The 18,751-nt window shown below is 36.2% G+C and overlaps 1 protein-coding gene across 24 annotated transcripts in view; it reads left to right on the forward strand.

Moving 5' to 3' along the window:
• LOC121345424 (ABI family member 3 binding protein) overlaps window positions 1-18,751 on the forward strand; it is a 137,663-nt gene that overhangs the window by 99,194 nt on the left and 19,718 nt on the right. For 21 of the 24 annotated variants that reach the window (XM_041422293.1, XM_041422304.1, XM_041422312.1 and 18 more), the window contains 9 exons: window positions 841-915; window positions 1,395-1,469; window positions 2,558-2,623; window positions 2,965-3,039; window positions 8,631-8,726; window positions 12,797-12,907; window positions 15,747-15,830; window positions 17,241-17,309; window positions 17,976-18,188. In XM_041422293.1, the coding sequence (XP_041278227.1) occupies window positions 841-915; window positions 1,395-1,469; window positions 2,558-2,623; window positions 2,965-3,039; window positions 8,631-8,726; window positions 12,797-12,907; window positions 15,747-15,830; window positions 17,241-17,309; window positions 17,976-18,188 (864 nt within the window). The remainder of the gene's footprint in view (window positions 1-840; window positions 916-1,394; window positions 1,470-2,557; window positions 2,624-2,964; window positions 3,040-8,630; window positions 8,727-12,796; window positions 12,908-15,746; window positions 15,831-17,240; window positions 17,310-17,975; window positions 18,189-18,751) is intronic. The other 3 variants (XM_041422301.1, XM_041422309.1, XM_041422313.1) reach the window with 1 other exon arrangement.

The following is an 18,751-nucleotide window of genomic DNA, read 5'->3' on the forward strand; positions in this document are numbered from 1 at the left end:
CAAACTGAACAGTCCAGGAAAAAGATTTCTTTTCTAAATACCTTGTTTTGAAAGGCTGATCAATAACCAAGTTAAATTCTAAGTCTCAGTTGAATAAGAGCTAATTGCAATCATATCATAGTTAACAAGTGCCATCTTTTGGTACCACTACAAATTTAGTTTTAGTGAAAGAATTTTAGAGAACAGAATTTAGAGGCTTATTTTTTGCCTTTTTAAAATACTTATAAAATTTATATTTAAAGTTTAAGTTATTATAAAGGTGTATATGCAAAACAAGCTATTAGTAGGAAAAATTGTAATCAAATGTTTACTGTGAAATACAAATGGCTCTTTTTAGAGACTGCTCCTTATGTGAGTAAGTAGGTTATTTTCCAGCTTCCATATTTTTACCTTACTTCTGAAAGAAAAAGAGCCATGCAGTATGTGCCTCTGCCTGCCAGTCTGTCCTTTTCATCCAGTAACTTGGAGACCTTTCAATTAATTCATTCAAATTTGAGTGAGGTCTGAAAAATAAATACATTACTCATAACTTCTAGATTTTTTTTGTTTTTTTGAGAAGTGTAAGTTAATCAACAAGTATTAGAAAGACCAAAGACTGTCAGAACTCCAGGTTTAGGGCAAGTGTTTTGAAGTTAGTGGGGGCCCAGCAGAATAGTTACACTGTCTGGTTGTCAGCATGAAAATACATCCAGACTAATCAGAATGTGCCTGTCGCATGCCTGTTAAAATTGTCCTAGCAGATGTGCAGATAGGTTTTTAGGAAACAATGGAGACAGATCCTTCATGAAATCCAACTTCTTTTATTTGCCTTCTCACAGAACAATGGTTTATGTTTTATAGCTCCAAGGGCAACACACCTGGGATCAATTAACCTTGTAACAGTTCATGTTGTTGATGGGTCCAAAATAAGTTTGGGTAATGAGAATATTACATCAGTTTATTTTTCATCAATCTTTACTTTCTCTGCTTTTGCTATATGGCTAAACCTACACTTTAATCAACAGAAATACCTTACTATATCTTTGTCACGTTAATTTGTTAGTTACAGCCCAGTGCATGTACAAAATGTTGCTGGTTTTAATTTTCCAGCCATTTTTCTTATTCATGTGATTCTTTATAGAAATAAGTACTACATGTATGAGGCTGAGGTGTCATGTAAAAAGGCATTGCCTTATCATCTTTTCTGGTTTTGTTTGACTTACTAATGATATATACCTTACCAGACTCAAAAAGTCTTTTACATGTATAAAAGCATGATTTCCACCCAGATTTCTAGCACTGACTCTTTTGTTTATGATTTACACAGACAGTTTGAATTTCCTTTCCACCTGTGATGCCTTATGTTTAAAAGGAAATCATTTGCATTTGCTAAGCAGTAATATGTCCATTTTCAGTTCCCAATGAAACATACCACATTTCACCCAGGCCCAAAATTGGTCAAGCAACTGAAATTCCTTGGTTCGATACAGGTAATTTTTAAAGATTTTCTTAAGTTGTTGTATTGAGAGTCTGTAGATCTTAAGTAAAATCAGTACAGTTTAATGTTTAATGGTCTGTTCATTATTACCTTTTAAACTGTTTCAAATAAATAATATGAAAATTTATTTTTCCCATTATCAAATATTTTAGTTTATTTCTCTGAAAATGGGATTTGCACAGTATTGCCTCAAATATCGAAGACTATATGAAGTTCTTAAACAGTATTACAGCTGTGTATTGGATACTCATATGTATGTAGTGTTGCAAACATCAATGTAACTGAGTTCCAACTTTTTCCTTACAAAATCTAAATCTGTATAACTTCCCCAACCTAAATGTTAAAAATGAGTAATATGTTCTGTCCTGTATTTTCTCTGATCCTTTGGAGAGGCTGGATTAAGTGTTATGGGTCGAATGTTTATTTGTCTTGAATATCAAACAGCCAGCTCTACTTAAAAGAACTGATTTGCAGTGACTACTGCTTATGCTTTCAGCTTCCACAGATCCCATAACATCTAGACTATCAAAATTATTTTTCAAGCGAAAGGCAACAATAAAAAAAGGTTGATGGCTTCTGATTTCAGCCTTGCTGATGACACTGTTCTTCATCTGCCCTGCACAGTGTCTGCATTGAATGCCCCCAGCTGTTTTCTCAGCAAAATTTTAATGTTTCATAATTTTATGTAAGTCTTTGGTTTGGGGGGTTCAGTTCGGTGTTTTATTTTGAGGTTTTTTGTTTGTTTGTTTTTTACAGAACCTAATTAAATGTCTTAAGGCCATGGATACCTTGCAGAGCTAACTCTGTATCCATATACAGTTGGGTAACTGGCTGTAAATATTTTACATCTTTTTCCTAAACCTACGTATGAATGTAACTGGTCAGACTGCATGATGGAGTCATCTGGCCACTAAAGAAACTAGCATTTTCCACATGCATTTTGGATTAGAACTCATAGAGCTCTCATGTGTCCATTTTGCTGTATCACATTGGTGCATGGACCTCTTTGTCTGGCAATTCGCACTGCGCTGTCCGTGTTCTGTTACACACAGCACTGAAACAGGACCTTATTTCTTTTAGCACCTCATAAAACTCGTCTGACTTCTGCAAGACCACAGCCTTCAGATAAATCACAGACAAGACCTGGTAATAATTGTTTATTCAGTCTGGGATGGGGAGGAGTTTAAGTAGTTAATTAACTTTAACTAGTCTTAGTGGAATTTTAAGTATTGCTGGGAGGAAAAAAAATGGGATATTTTTCAATCAATTAATAAATCTAATGGTAAAGCCTTTCCAAATCAGAAAAGAAAAAAAAAAAACACCAAGAAAAAAGAAACAAAACTAAAACTATGTGTGTCACAGCAGGTATTACTTCTTCTCTAGTGTGGAATTCTTGGCATCACATAGAAACCTGTTGGGTATTCTTCTCATGGAACTTCTTTCTTTTTTCTTCTTTTTCCTTTTTATCTTTTGAAACTCTCTCACAGCTTTCAGTAAAACCACACTAGCACCAGTCAGAACAAAAGCACCTGGACTGCCAAAGTGGATTGTGCCAACATCAGGTAGAGTTCTGGGGCTGGGGTGGTTTTTTTAAGTTTATCAATAGGAGACTGGAATGTGACTTCCCCGAGTCATCTTGAGCCCTGCAAAATATCTCACTGTGTTTTATTCTAGAATTTAATTCCTCAGAGTGCCACGTCTAATTGCTTCTACTGATCTTGTTATACAATTTCGGAGGGTAATTATGAAATTATATTGGCACTCAGTCTGTGTAAATTTACAGATTTATTACTGTGTGGCTACTCTTTACTAATGTTTTCTAGATGTCAGATCCACAATAAGTACTGGAAAATGCTTCATTCAAAAAGATCACCCATTTGTTTTAGTCCAAGTCAGGAGGCTTGGTAGCCTCAAAGCCAGGTATCTTTCTAGGTACACCCTATGCCCATGGTGTGTTCACATCAGACCTACTCACACTCAGACCATGCAGTATTTGGACTGTGCAGTATTCAGTCTTGGATGCTTCAGCACCAAAAAAATTCCATGTTGGTGGATGGCAGATGACATCAAAGTGTGAGCTTCAATTTACATGTCCTTAGCCAACAGATAACAAACATCCCTAACCACAAAGATTTATTAAAAGTACATGTCTGCTTGGGGAAAAATAAATTATCTTTTTTCAGTTGTACTTGATTTTTCCATCCAATCAATATAAAATTTTCAGTGTTAATTCAAAATGAATCCATTTTTTTTTTAATTTCATAGAGCATTAATTTATTACATCAGTACAAATAGCATTGGGTATTTATTTTTTATACAGCCATTGGTTAATTAAATATATATTTTTGGGATTCTTCACCAACAGTTTAAGTTTAAAATAATAAATAATATAAATAAATAATAATGTACATATTCAAGGCAAACTTTTGTCTGACCACCCACTAAAAGTTCTATTGTCCCATATTATTGCTGGCTCCTGTTACCATTTCTATGCTAGCTAGATTAGGGTAGCCAGTGATACTCCATCTATTCTAAATAATTTTGCCTGTGTAATGTTTCTTTCTGCTGTATTTGGCAATTTTATACCTGCTGCTGATTGTAAAACGTCTTGAGCTACTCATTCCTGTACATTCTCACAAGTCCACTATGTTGTTAGAAATGGTAGAAATTCAGCAGAGATGGTTGTATATTTAAACTGAATTAAATTTAACCTGTTTACAGTATGGCATACATTTCTGTATTACATATAGAGTGAATGCCTTCACTAGAGCTACATGTTCTCTGATCTTGCATAGTCCTTCTGGTAAATTAAATGAGGCCATGAAATTCCAGGACATCAGAGCCAGTTAAAGCATTAATTGCCCAATTTTAGTAGTTGTGGGTCAAAAGGTTTTGTTGTTAACTTGCACTGGAAATCACCTTATACAAGTGAGCTTTCTAATGTCTGATTACTGGAACAGGAGAATGCACACAGGTCTCCAGGAATGATCACGTTATGAAATTATGCACAAATACACAGTTACATTACACAGTACATTGAGCTTTTCTCTTCTCCCTTATAATCGTAACCTTGGCCGAGGTATTGGTGGGTTATTGAAACACCAGCAAAACTTAATACATGCTAAGTAAATCAGTAGTATAAACTTCTAGCTACTACTACTAGTTTTATGTGCTTAATGCTGGTTTAAGTTGCCAAAGTATTGTTTTAAGAAATCATATTGTAAGTGGCCCTCTTGGTGTGCCCATTATTTGTTATTATTTCCACGCCTTTGTTGTAGTGCCTGTTGCCAGGAAGAACTAGAGCTTCATTGTGGTAGATGGTGTCAGAAGTCACCACAAAACTACTAATTACTGGGCATGCTATGTGTACTTACTGGTAAATAAGTACCTTCTTTTAGAATTCTTCTGAAAAATGACGCTTCCAGTAGTGGTTTCCATTGCCAAGTTAAATAAGCATATTTTTTGTCTAAGTTAAAGAAACATGCTGTAGATGTCTCAGCTAAATTTTGTGTGCTGCCAAGTAAGCCCTGTAAGTCAAAGTATCCAAAATACCAAAGACCTTTGGTATCTCCTGCCCAGTTCTTGTACCTCCAACCCCGTTGCCACAACACTCATTGACATGTTTCTGTGAGTCTTCACCTTTCTTCTGAGAAATGTAAGAGAAGTCACCAATGAATTTCATACATTTATGTCATCTTGAGAGGGGACTGCAGCTTGTCACAACTTTTCAGGCTGTACTTTTCTTGATGATCAGTAAGTGAAATCCCAAGTCTTCTCTAAGTTAAAGAAACACGCTGTAGATGTCTCTCAGTTAAATTTTGTGTGCTGCCAAGTAAGCCCTGTAAGTCAAAGTATCCAAAATACCAAAGACTTTTGGTATCTCCTGCCCAGTTCTTGTACCTCCAACCCTGTTGCCACAACACTCATTGACATGTTTCTGTGAGTCTTCACCTTTCTTCTGAGAAATGTAAGAGAAGTCACCAATGAATTTCATACATTTATGTCATCTTGAGAGGGGACTGCAGCTTGTCACAACTTTTCAGGCTGTACTTTTCTTGATGATCAGTAAGTGAAATCCCAAGTCTTCTGTAAGGCAAGTACATCACAGTATTGCTCTAGTGTCTGAGACACAAAGCTGACTGTGCCCACAAAAATAAATTCACACAAAAAGGAATTCAGGTAGCCAATTAAAGAAATCTTCTGTATCTCTCCCAAGCAATGTGCAGTGAATTACCTATTGCAAAAGAATTCCTAAGTCTGCAAAAGAGACTTGGGAAAGAACTCTATAACCTGGAACTTCAAATCCTACCAGCTGAACAAAGACAAAAAAAGTTCCTTTTTCACTATTTTCTGTGGTCAAAATCCTGAACTTTTGACCTAAGATGATCAGAATTTTTAAGTGGGCTGTTAGGAATATGCTCTATATGTGCAACAGTATGTTTTCAGACTTACCTTTAGACATTACATCACTTATTCTTGGATATTCCATTATTTGGACACCAGTTTGGATCTTTTTATTCCTTGCTGGAGTGGCACTGCTGTTGTTTGTACTGCATTTCTTCTTCCTGACTGGGTTTGTTAGCCTCAGTGCAAAGATGTTTCACCCCATGCAGGGAGGGCTTGGCAGCTGCAGGGCCCAGATGATGAGCAGTGGAATTTGTTTTTTCCATCACCAGCACATGGGGTTGTGGCTGGTTTCCTGGCAGGCTTTTCAGCCTCCTGGCCAGCTGTAGTGCCAGGTGGTAAACTGGACTGTGGAAAAGAGGCAGGGATTTCTTCCTCATGACTAGCATTCCTTTTCGGTTTTTGTCATGTTTTAGCCATTTTCTCTAGAATGCCATTTTATCCAGATGTTGGTGTATGTAACTTACCTTACTGGGTTGTTTTTTAATTTAATCCTAACCATATAAATACTGCTTCTGATCTACTGAGCTTTCTGACAAATGCCAGCAGACAAACTTTGAGCAACATTTTTCTTTCCCTTTTGAAAGGGAAGCATACATAGTTTTTAATGACCAATGACCAATAACTTTGAGTTCTATTTTCTTTTTATTTTTAAACTGTGTGTATAGCCAAGTTTCAGAGGAACTCAAGTATAAAGGTATTTCAGTTTATTTTATCAAGGGGACTTTTTCTATTATTTCCCCTTTAAATGATCCACCCTTCTAATAGTATTCCTACAATTAAAGACGGAGAGGTTAGTTTAACATGTTCCAGACCCCATGAGTGTTTCCAGGAAAAAATACAGAATTAAAAGAAGACACAAAGACATATGCAAGTAATAGGTCTATTCTAAATTCTGATTAAAAGTTTGGATGAATGTGGTAAGTGCTTTTAATAAGCAAGTTACATTAGGTAGAATTAGGCATAGCATTAGGCAAATGCTATGACAAATACAGAAAACTTTGGTTGTGCAGGCACCACGTGTGAAAACACAAACTTTTGTGTAACTATAAAACATATTGAAACACTCAAAATAGGAGATTTTGTCAGCATGAAGGTATTGTGGTTTGAAACTTTGACTTATTTTTTGTTACTACTTTACTAATATCAGAACAGAAATGCATGTTTCTGAAAAGAAAATAAAATTACTTCTTCCAACTAGAACATGGACAATATTTTGTTCATTTTCAGCTGACATAACACAGGAAAGATTATGAATCTAAACTAGATTCTAATAAGCAGAATAGAGATAGATTTTCTGTAGAGACTGTAACACGCAAAAGTAATTTAGACTTGTAATATACACTTGGGTGATTTAGTGTGAATTAGTCAATGTGCAACCACATTTTGTTGATATGTTCACTTAAAGGTGAGCTGAGAAACTAAACTATACCTCATGATGTACAAGTTTATTTTTAATTTTTTTTAAGGCTGGTGCTAGTCTTCTCATGCCTTTTCTTCCTTGAACATCATTCACATGAAACATTGATTATCACTCTGGTGCTTTGTTTAGCTGAAGATCTAATTAATCTTTTTAATTACCTGAAGACACATTGGAGTTATATAAAACCATATGATGTATTCAGATATTTTAGACATAGGGACCAGGTCACCTGCATCCATTTCCCAGCTTCCTGCAAGTCTTATTCCCAGTTTGCTTTAATCTCCAGTAAATTATTTATCATGTATGGATTTTGGATTTGTAATGAACATGCAACAAAAATGGTCAAATAGTAAAGTAATTGAAAAATTATCTGCTTCATACCATTAAAATCCTAGTGAAATATCAAGACAAATTGAGAACCAGATTATAAATCTATTAAATCTTTAGCAGAAGCGATTAGATCATGTTGGAACAGGGTTGGAATTTGATAATTAAAGTAATATTGAGATTTATTTTATTCAAATATAACAAATTTTAGGAGTTTTTGTCTTACATCCTAAGCAAGGGTGTAGGGAGGTTTTCCCACAAACATGATGAAGTTGCAATGCATCTTCTTGCTTTACTGTATATACAGTTTTTATAAAGCAAATATACTTACTTTATGTAGAGACAGGATATTAATTTAGCAGTTTGGCCATCCTATAAATACCAGCATGTGAAACAGTTGTTCTGTACCAGGAGTTGTGATGATCTTTTAATGCCACTTACTTTTCTAAAAATGTGTTTATATAACTTTCAAGTAGGACTTTCTCTTATATACAAACTGGATGTTGTGTATACTTTGCCTCCTGTACTCCAAATATGGTGAATATATTTGGTCCAGAATTGCTCTAACCATTTAATATGGAGGGTGACCAGAGATCATAGGATGGGGAGAAGGAAAACTGTGCCCTTTGCAAGAATCAATGGACATTTTACTCTTTACACTGAAAAACTAGAATATTCTCTCTACTCATTTTTCCACACACAATCTTGGTTTAACTCATCTGTTACCTCTTCATCTTATTAATTTTCTCTTTCCAAATATGCTTTACTAGAGGAATGTTTGAAATTAAACTGCAGACTTTGTAGAACCAGATCACTTTCCACTTAGCTGAATAAGAAGATAATGGATGTCACCAAGTTATAAGTAAAAAACACAGAGGAGACACATATTGGTTTTGCACCACCTGCATGTCAGCTGGAGTTTGAACACATTCAATATACAAGTATACCATGACTTGGTGCCACACTGTAGATACTTATTTCATTTCCTTTTTTTCACAGATGACCTTTATACACCTGAGGTTACTGCCAGACCAATTGATATGGGCGTCAAAAGACCTCCAGAATATGTTGACACCTGGCAAAAGCCAATTTCTGGTAAGGTTAATAAAAGTAAACAGTTTTTAACAATTGTTATTAAAAATAAAAATGCTGCCTTTTCTGCACACAAAGCATCTCTACTGAGAAGAAAAAATAATTCATAATCATCCTCATCAATACATGTTCTTATGGCTTCAGGATGCTACTAAAAGAGATAAGAATAATTTATAGCCACTCCTTAGTCACTTACATATGCTTAGTCACTACATATGGTAGAAATTTTCACAACCGGAGCTGTATCCTTATGATCTAACAGCTACAATACTGTAAGCACTGATTTTTTTCATGCTAATGTTTTCCACATAACAAAGGAGAATCAGTAAAAGCATAACCAACTCATAGTCCCATGTATGAGGAATTTTCATTGAATATTGGGATTGTTGGAAAAGTTAGAACATTAGGCTTGAAGGAAAATAACAATGTGGAGCAAATCAGGTTACAGAGTTTTTTACATGTATAATACAAGACTTGTAGGGTTTACTCTTCTGGCAAGTCTTGCAATCATGTTTTCAAAACAATCAAAATATTTTAACTGAAACATACATACAACGGGTAAGTACCCTGATGTGTAAAGAATTTCTCTGTTTCATAAACATAATCAGGCACAAAATTTGCTTTATCTGTGGTTTTTTTCTGACATAGAAACTGACTGAAAATGAAATATTTTGTTTTATTTTTGGATTTATTATTCAGCTGCAGATGTTCATTTTAGGTAGCTTCTTCTTTGAGAATATGTTACTGGATTTTAAAACACTATTTTATAAACTGCTGTGTGTTCCTAATCCCTGTTGGATTTCCTTTGCACCTAATTTACCTCTACAATGAAAAGAGCCTATCTTGATGGCCATGTTTTATCCTTTTTTAGTTTATTCAGTCTGACCACTGTACTTTGCAAAGATTAAATCTAGCGTGATGTACTGTTAGTAGCAGCTGAAGGCAAAGTATGAACTCAAACCAAGGATGATACTCTGCACTTTTTGTTACTGAATGTCAGGCAGTGGTGTTTCCTTAAGTAAATCCAACTTGTGATTTGCAGAGACTTGAAGGTTTTTTATGCACATAGATTTGAGGGAACAACTTTTATTTGTCTTATGACATTTGATGTCTAAAGTTAAGCTTTTAGAGCTTTGAGGTCAGTCAGTACCTTGAACTGTAGTCATAAAAGGCAGTTGGGTATGACTGTAAAATTATCTACTACTGTTTCATCATTTTCTTGTATAACTGCAATCTCAGCTCTCTTCATGCGGCCTTAACATGTGTATCAAAATTCATGGAATCGTAGAATGGCTTGGGTAAGAAGGAACGTTTAAAGACCAAAGAATGTTTAAAGATCCCACCTGCCTTGGGAGGGACACCTTCCACCAAACCAGGTTGCTCCAAGCCCCATCCAGCCTGGCCTTGAACAGTGCCAAGGATGGGGCATCCACAATTTCTCTGGGCAACATATTCCACTGCCTCACCACCCTCACAGTAAAGAATTTCTTCCTAATAGCTAATCTAAACCAACTCTCTTCCAGTATATATTATTATCAAATAAATCTACCCTTTAAACAGTTTAAAGCTGTCTCTCCTTGTCCTACCACTGCAGGCCCTGTTAGAAACCCTTTCTCCATTTCTCTCACAAGCCCTCTTTAAGCACTGTAGGTTGCACTAAAGTCTCTCTGGAGCCTTCTCTTCTCATTAAACAACCCCAACTCTCTGAGTTTCTTCATAGCAGAAGAGCTCCAGCCCTCTGATAGATTTTGTGGCCCTTCCATGGACTGGCTCTAACAGGCCCCTGTTGCTGTTTTCCTGAAGACCCCAGAGCGGGATGCAGCACTGCAGGTGGGGCCTCGCAAGAGCAGAGGGGTAGAATCACCTCCCTCACTCTGCTGGCCACACTCCTTTTGGTGCAGCCCGAGATACACATGGCTTCCTGGGCTAAGAGCCCGCATTGCTGGTTTGTCTCTGGTTTTTCAACCACCAGTATCCTCCAGTCCATATCTGCAGAGCAGGGCTGTTTTTAATCTCTCATCTAGCCAGCGCTGAGACTGGTGATTGCACCCAGTCCAGGAGCTGGATTTTGTGCTTGGCCGTGATGGACTTCAGGAGGTTTGCATTGGCCACTGCTCAACCTGCCAGGGTTGTCTGGATGGGATCCTTCCCTCCAGTGCATCCACTGCACGACCAGCTTGGTATTACCCACAGAATTGCTGAGGGGGCACTCATTCCCATTGTCGTGTCCCCAGTAAAGATGTCTGCCCTAAGAGGCTGCTCATCCTTCTCTTTCATCAAGAGTGTCTGATTAAGGACTCCCCATCCAGAAAGAAGCCTAGAGATTAATTAAATAAGAACATTTCACCATGTTGTTGTCCTTACAAGAATCTACACTCACGAAATCCCTAAATTCTATTGTGCATCCTAGTTTACAAGTTCAGTCTCCACACACTGGTAATTAGATTTGGTACCATCATCGACCAGCACCCAAATCATTGTCAGAAGTAGCAGAAGGGAAAAGTAGGAATTCTTGTTTTTCCAGAGTACAGTACAGTAGATTCAATTGTGATCCAGCAGTCTGAATGCTATGTTTCAGTTTGCCTGCAACTGTTGTAGTTGTGCTGCTCAGAAAATATGATACAAACCACTAGCAAGTCAATACTTGCACGTTTTTACTTCATAAATACCTTGGACAATTCTACCTTCTCTAATTATAGGCAGGGGGAAAAGTAATGATGACTACTACCATATAGTAATATCTAGGGTATGATGACATATATACGAAAATTTACTATATTTTTTCTGGCCTTAAGCATATTTTTTTAATCACCATCTGGAAATTAAAAATTACTATGAAATCTAGAAATGCTATTTTCAAAACCACTACATTCTCCTGAATTAGATAGACCACTATTTTCTGTCCTGATCTGAGTGATTTTAAAAAATTAAATCAGCTGTTTCATAAGTGACTACAAGAGTCCTAAAAGGAAAAGGGAAGAGAGAGAGATGGAGATCTTCCTGGTTGTATATTGTAAGTATTTCCAAAAAAGCTCTCCTAAATGAGTCTTTGGATCTGCTTCCATCTCGCCCACAGTCTCTCTATTTATAGGGTAAACTATGGTCTGACACACAGGACCTGAGGTACCTTATGGAGCCAGTAATTCAGTATCAGGCAACTTGCATAGTTGTTGACATTGGCAGCCTTATGAGAATTATATTACTCTTGAGGATTTTCTCCTTTTAGGTACAAAAAGGCTTTTGTTACATAAATGTGTTGCACATATCTCCTGGATTTTCTTAAGGAAAGAAAGGCAAAGGTGAATAGTGGAACAAAAATCTTTTCCTTTGCCTTTCCTTTGCATAATAAAATCCTTCATAATTATCTGGACATTACAGTAAAATTATACGTAAGTATGAATTAAGGGGCTTAGGTTTTCCTTTTAGACCTCACTGTCAAAAGAAATTATTAGATAAATGTAATGGGTACTGGTTGGAGCTGCACATTGAAATAACCAAGTTGGGTGCTTCAGAAATTTTGGTAACGGTAATTGTCTTTAGCCATGTCAGTGTATGAGGTGCCGTTTTTCAGTTTTGAATGACACAGAATAAAGTGTTGCTAATGATAATTTCATTTTCTTACATATTTTGCTTCAAGCTGAGGGTGGCCAGTTGTATTAGTCAGAAAGTACAAGAGGTCAGAAATTTTGTGAGTAGGATACTGAAGAAGTTTCCTAGCACATTGAGGTGGTGTTTGTTGTGCGAAGATGAATGCATTTGAATGCCAAAAAATTACTGTTGACAAAAATGAGTAACTACACAGAAAGTGAATCACTAAAAACACTTGTGCAAAATCTCAAAGGAAATACATTTTTTCAGTGTAAACTTTTTTAAAACTTCATGGCACACAGTTCTCAGAGATTTAAGATTGAAAATACAACTCAGATCATCTCCTAATCTCACCTCTCCACTTTTGATATTAAATCAGACACGAAACATTGCTTGAGAAGTCAGAATACAACTTGTAGTGTGTTTCTGATTTTATGGAATTTGAGGTTAACTAATTAATAATGCTGTCTTGTAATGTCATTCAGTGACTATACCACCTGGCCCTCAGCACCCTCCTATACCTCCTGCCAGACCTACACAAATGAGAAGAAAACCTCTGCCTCCTAACACCGTGACTGGTAAACCAGGGAGTCCAGGTATTTCAGCCTTTTCAGCATAAACATTTTATTGTGTGTGAGATAATACTGGCTAGCAGGGTATAGGAGAATTCTACATCATAGATTTCTTTGATCTGTGATACCTATAGAAACTAGTCTTTTGGAACATATAGGCCTTGTGTTTTTTGTCTTCTTACAAAAAACCTTGTTTCTTTCTTTTTTCCTAACCTAGTTATATCAAAATCACACCTAGTAAGGAAGCTGAAAGCAAAATAGCACACTCCAAGTCATCCTTTTAGATCAGATTTAAGAATATTTCATATCTACTAATATCATTTTTTGCTATTTAATGTGCATGTTGGATGGGAGGTGTTGACTATTGTGCTTCAGTGCCTAGTCCTAACTAGTTATTTGTTATGGAATTGCTCATATATATATATATGGTACATCCATTAACCACTGCAAAAAATGAGCTAATAGTCACCCAGACAAGTAACTGCACTGGGAGGTAGAGCAAGCTAAGTTGTTTCATGTGGAGAGTTTAGTTTGATTATTGTGCTAAAATATTCTGGCTTCTCAGTATTGGTTTAAGACGACAAAGAAAATTCCACCTTTCCTATTTTATTTTAAATTAATCCTGAAGTAGGTATACAGTATCCACATGGATGTTCTGTCAGTGGATTCTATATAAGAATCCTTAGGCTAACATTATTCCGTGTAGTCAGAAACCATCATCTCCTTAAGCTTAATACCATGACAGCTTTTTTCCTCTTCATATTGATCTCTGTAGTTCCTTGGAGTTATAAAGTTAGAATATGCAGCTAAATATGAATATATGGTTCCACTGGATTTCCTGTTGTGGTTTTTTTTGTTGTTGTTGTTGTTGGTTTTTTGGCGTTTGTTTTGTTTTGGTTTGGGGTTTTTTGTTGTTTGTTTGTTTGTTTGTTTTGCTTATTTCATTTGGGACTTTATCTGCTATGAAGGTACTAAAGACCTAAATGATGCTTTAGTATTTTGTGTGGCAGATGAGTAGCAAGTATCTCCAGGATGGATGAGACAATCTATATATTTATTCATCAGCAGAGCCAAGATTGAAATACTGTGTCTGTATTTGTTGTTGTTGGGTGGTGTTTCCTTAGTAATAGTTCCCAGAAAACAGAAGTCATCATCAGTCTTAGACCTGATATATTTTCTTTTGCTTGTACTGGGGTCTATACTAATTCTCTCCACTAAGTGTCTAATTAATTTACCAGTGTTTTGAAATTTCAACCTTTTTCCTGACAGTGGATGCCAGGTTATGTGGTAGTCAGCATTTACCATACCTTCCTAGGTTTTCAAGATGGAATAAATTGGTTAAATTATCTGGTTCTTCCTTGTGGGGACAGTAGAAGATTTTCCTTCTTCTGTGTTTCCTAGTGTTTTATCCAGCTTAGTTTTAAACACTGTAATTTTGTTTCTTCTGGTTCCCTGGAGAGAGAGACAGTTCCACTGTACTAACAGGAAAAATTTGCCTCAATGTTCTTCTTGGATTTTCCCTGTCAGAATTCTGTCCTATTTCTCATTAACACTGTGATTAATTCCTTACTTGAATCTTTCTAACTCATCCAGTGGATATTATGGAAAGGTTTCTATGCAGACATTAAAAGTCTCCTGAATGGGTAAAAACAAATGGAAATGAGAGTTCCAGAAACTTTGTGAAACTGAGCTCTAGTGAGAATCTTTCAGATTTCCACTTCATTAAGAAAATTAGTGGAAAGTAGGGATTTTTGTTGCCTTAAACTTGGCTTACCAGAGTTCTGCCCTCAGTTGCCATGCTCTGTATCATATATGATGGGGAGGTAACTACATTATATAGTTCTTGACTCTTCAGGGTTGAGATTTCGCTGTCATATCATGGTTATCTGGGAGTATCTGCATGTTTTATGAATTTAATTCTTGTCTTTTACAGCTATTATGCAAGAAATCAAGACCTTTACCATGGATTGTTTGCCTCTTAGAAACCTGTTTTCTTTATTAGGTGGTAACAGCTGAAGAATAAAAGCAATGTCACATAATCTAAAATACTTTTTTTAAAATAATTGTCTAATTATAGGTGATAATATTGCCTCATATTCAGTACTGCTTTGTAGTTAAACTCTTAATGCAGACCACAGTGATATCAGTTAGTTTCTGTCCAGACTTATGGAACCTACTACAGAAATGAGTTCAGCAAGAAAACTTTTCTTCTTGAGCGATATAGTGCTATAAATGTTGAAAATGGACTTGGCTGCATTTTCTTTGGTTTCATTTGAAGTGTATCATATTAATTTCATGTAGTGTAAGCTTCAGTACTGCTTTGTAGTTAAACTCTTAATGCAGACCACAGTGAAGGACTTGGTGTTTATTGTTGGAAATGTTCCAGCACCACTAATGTATGTGCTGTGTTGAGAGCAGAAATTAATCTTACCTATCTTTGAGGGAAGGATCCAAGTTTCACTTGCTGGCTTCAGCTATTGTGCCTTGCAACTCAGGAACAAACATGGCCTTTTTTCAAGGAACAGCAATGTTAGTGCTGATCATTTTGCATCCTTTTACCAGTCAGTGTAAGATGGTTCTGTGCACTGAACCAGGTTATATTCTAGCCAGCTAAGGTCCTCCAAGACAACCTAAAAGTAGCAAAGAAATTTCTTACTGGGTTTTAGTATTAGGTTATGTTTGCAACTAGCACAGTTCAGAACTTTCCTAAATCCAGCTGAGGGATTACTGAGATTTGAATGACAATACTTGTTGCATGAAGCAGTTGTCACAAACTGAGTTCTCTTAGAAAATGAGAAGGCTGTTTGACTCCTTCAAATGCTGAATGTCTTGTTGCTACAAGTCCCTCCATCTATCACTATAGCTAAGCCTGCTGGACCAACACCACCTGTGAGGACAGGAACATTATATAAGACACCAACAGCTTTTGCAACTCCAGAGTATTATGGTAAGCATGTTACAACAGTTCTGGTTTCTTTTTTTTTTTTTTTTTTTTGTAATTAACATTAATGTTTCCATTTTTCTTTTGCTTCCCTTCCCTGAACTTTATTGATGCATTGGATATTTAACATAAAAAGTATTATGTCTGAGATGATTGTTATTTCTTTATGCCTTTGACTTTTCTGATTTGACTGAGATCTAGCTCCCTTCTCATACTCATCTTGGTAATTGAGAACATGACAAGGCTTCCATCTTCAGAAATCCATACATGCTTAGCAGGTTTTCAATACTACTCTGTGGTCATTTAAAGCTGTGCAAAAACTGGATAAGGTACTTATTTTCCTGGATATTTCAATTTTCCCAGGACATAAATTCAACATATTATTTTTCAGTGACTGAGAGTCCTCATCATAGATGTGATAGCCTCCTTTATTTGATCAAACAGCCACCATTTTAACTGAAAAAATTGTAGTAGTGCGATCATAGTGGTCAGTGGGTAATTTGTCCTTTATAAAACTGGGTGTTGATTACAAATTCAGAGCTGAGTCTTTTCAAGGTGGCATACAGTAATGAGTTTGGAGGAGGATGTGCTTAGAATTTTTGGGCCCAAATGTGCAGTTCTTGGTATATTGTCATGAATGATGCTGCTTCTAATTTTTCTGGACTTATAGTAACACTTAAATTCTTGTATCCTTACAATGATCATGAACTCACTGTGACCCACAGTGCCCAGTAAAGCAGACTGGATGCTAGATTTATTTATAAATGCCTGTTGGGAAGATATCATGTTTTATCTGTTGAGGTCCATTGTAGTATTTGCATCTCGTTCAGTGTAGTGGCTAATTAATACAACATTGTATCATGAATCCTGATTGCTTTAGCTCATTTCTCTTCACCAGTGTATTTGCTTTCAATTTCCTTCAAATTTTGTGGAAGTTGTATACTCTGAAGACAGATTTTTTTTTCATTTCCTTATTGTTATTTTTAGAGAAGTTACTGTGCCAATGTAATAGTTCTATATATCCCAGGAACATCAAAAAATCTCCAAGCTAAATAGCCAGCACAGTGCAAAAAGATCTTTTTTCCATGGCTGGCCTTTTTCTTCCTTACCAAAAATTAAATTAAAGCAAATGCAAGACAATGGTCTAAAAGTATTTTACATATATTGCATTAATTGAATCCAGCTGCAGTCATGAAATATGTAATTTTGATTGTGGCTGGCTGTACTAGCAGGTAAGTACAGGGTTTACACAGCATCACAGAAAAAATACATAAAATGAAGAGCCAGATCTGCCAGCAAATGTCTACCATTTATCTATTCTTATAATTATTGAAAATGCCAAAGAAACTGTGAAATGCTGCAGTTCTAACAATGAAACTTTGTATTTATTGCAAATTATAACTGTGTTTTCTACAGTTGATGCAACAGTCTTCAGCTCAAGTCCTACATCAGAAACTGATTCTTCAGGAAAACCAAGGTACCAAGGTAGGATATTCATAGCTTTAGTATTTTTATTCCAGGGGGCATATGAAGTTTGAGGTATCTTGCATCAAATTATCTTATTTGCTTATTCAAAGACCAACATTTTATTTGATTCTATGTCACTTTAGTGGCAGATGTAAGAGCTGCAGTACAAACCATAATTTTTCTGGTCTAAAGTTATTGCTCCTTCTGGTGAAACAAAAGTGCATATCTTTGTATTAGCATACCCCTCAAAAGCTGCAAGTAGAATTATAGTCTCATTTTACTACAGAAGAAATAAAGTTGATTTGTTATTTTGTGACAGATTTTAATTCTTTCAACCAGTGTGTATCACCTACTAATATCTTCAGAGTATCATTTCATCAGTAGTGCCAGTGGGAAGAGGGTGAAGCAGTGCAGATTCCAGGTCAAACAACAATAAGTAAAATTTTAAAAACAAGCCAAAAACCAAAAACCAACAACAAAAATGTAAAATCCAAAACAAACAAACAAAAATGAGAACAAGGAGCTTAATATTGAATATATGAGGTTTACTCTGAAAGCTTGTGTTTCACTTGTGCAGACTTTTGCTTGGTGTCCTGATATGGCTATTGTGCACCAGGTGAAATGGCACTGCCATTTTGTAAAAACACTGTGTTGAATAACAGCTCTTTCCTATATTGTTCTTAGCCCCCCATGTCAAGTACATGAAGAAAGATGATGATGTGCCTTGCTCCATCACAAGCTCTCTTGAACATTTTCCTCAAGAAGAAGTTGGCAGCAAGGAAGAACCCACTCGTCCTCCACAAAATCCTCCAACCAACCTCACGGTGGTGACTGTAGAGGGCTGTCCATCCTTTGTCATATTGGACTGGGAAAAACCAGATAATGACACTGTTACTGGTTGGTTTGATTTCTTTCCTCCATTGTGTGATAATACAGTATTTCCAGTTTAATTTACTTTCACAGTAGTTTTTTTGTCATTTAAAAGGACTTTAATCCCCAGGGATTAAAGGAGCCCAGTGATTTGGGGTATTTTTGTGCTACTGTGAGCTCCAGTGTGGATAAGAAAATGCTGCTAGATTATAACAAGATTTACACAAGGGTCATTGGTGTCAGTGATGACACAAAAAGATGCTTAAGAAATATGACTCCGTATCTCCTCCAATTTTCTGGCTCTTCTCTGTACAGGATCTGGTAAGACCTAGTCAAGAAGTTCCAACAACACAGCAGTATATCTAGATGCATACACATAATGTAGGTGTCTTTCTTGACTTGAGGCTGTTGTTGTGGGCCAGACACAATCAAAGCTTACATCCATCTACTAAGTCAGTAGAACTTTGCCAGCATAATACTTGCAGTATTATGACTCACTGCAAGAGGGTAAACATGCCCACTCTGTTAAAAGAGTCTGGTTTTTCTTTCATTTCTAAAGGAAGCTGTTTATATTAAGAATAAATGCCTGT

Source organism: Onychostruthus taczanowskii, unplaced genomic scaffold (genome assembly GCF_017590055.1).
Source record: "Onychostruthus taczanowskii isolate IOZ18803 unplaced genomic scaffold, ASM1759005v1 scaffold73, whole genome shotgun sequence".
Taxonomy (NCBI): Eukaryota; Metazoa; Chordata; class Aves; order Passeriformes; family Passeridae; genus Onychostruthus; species Onychostruthus taczanowskii.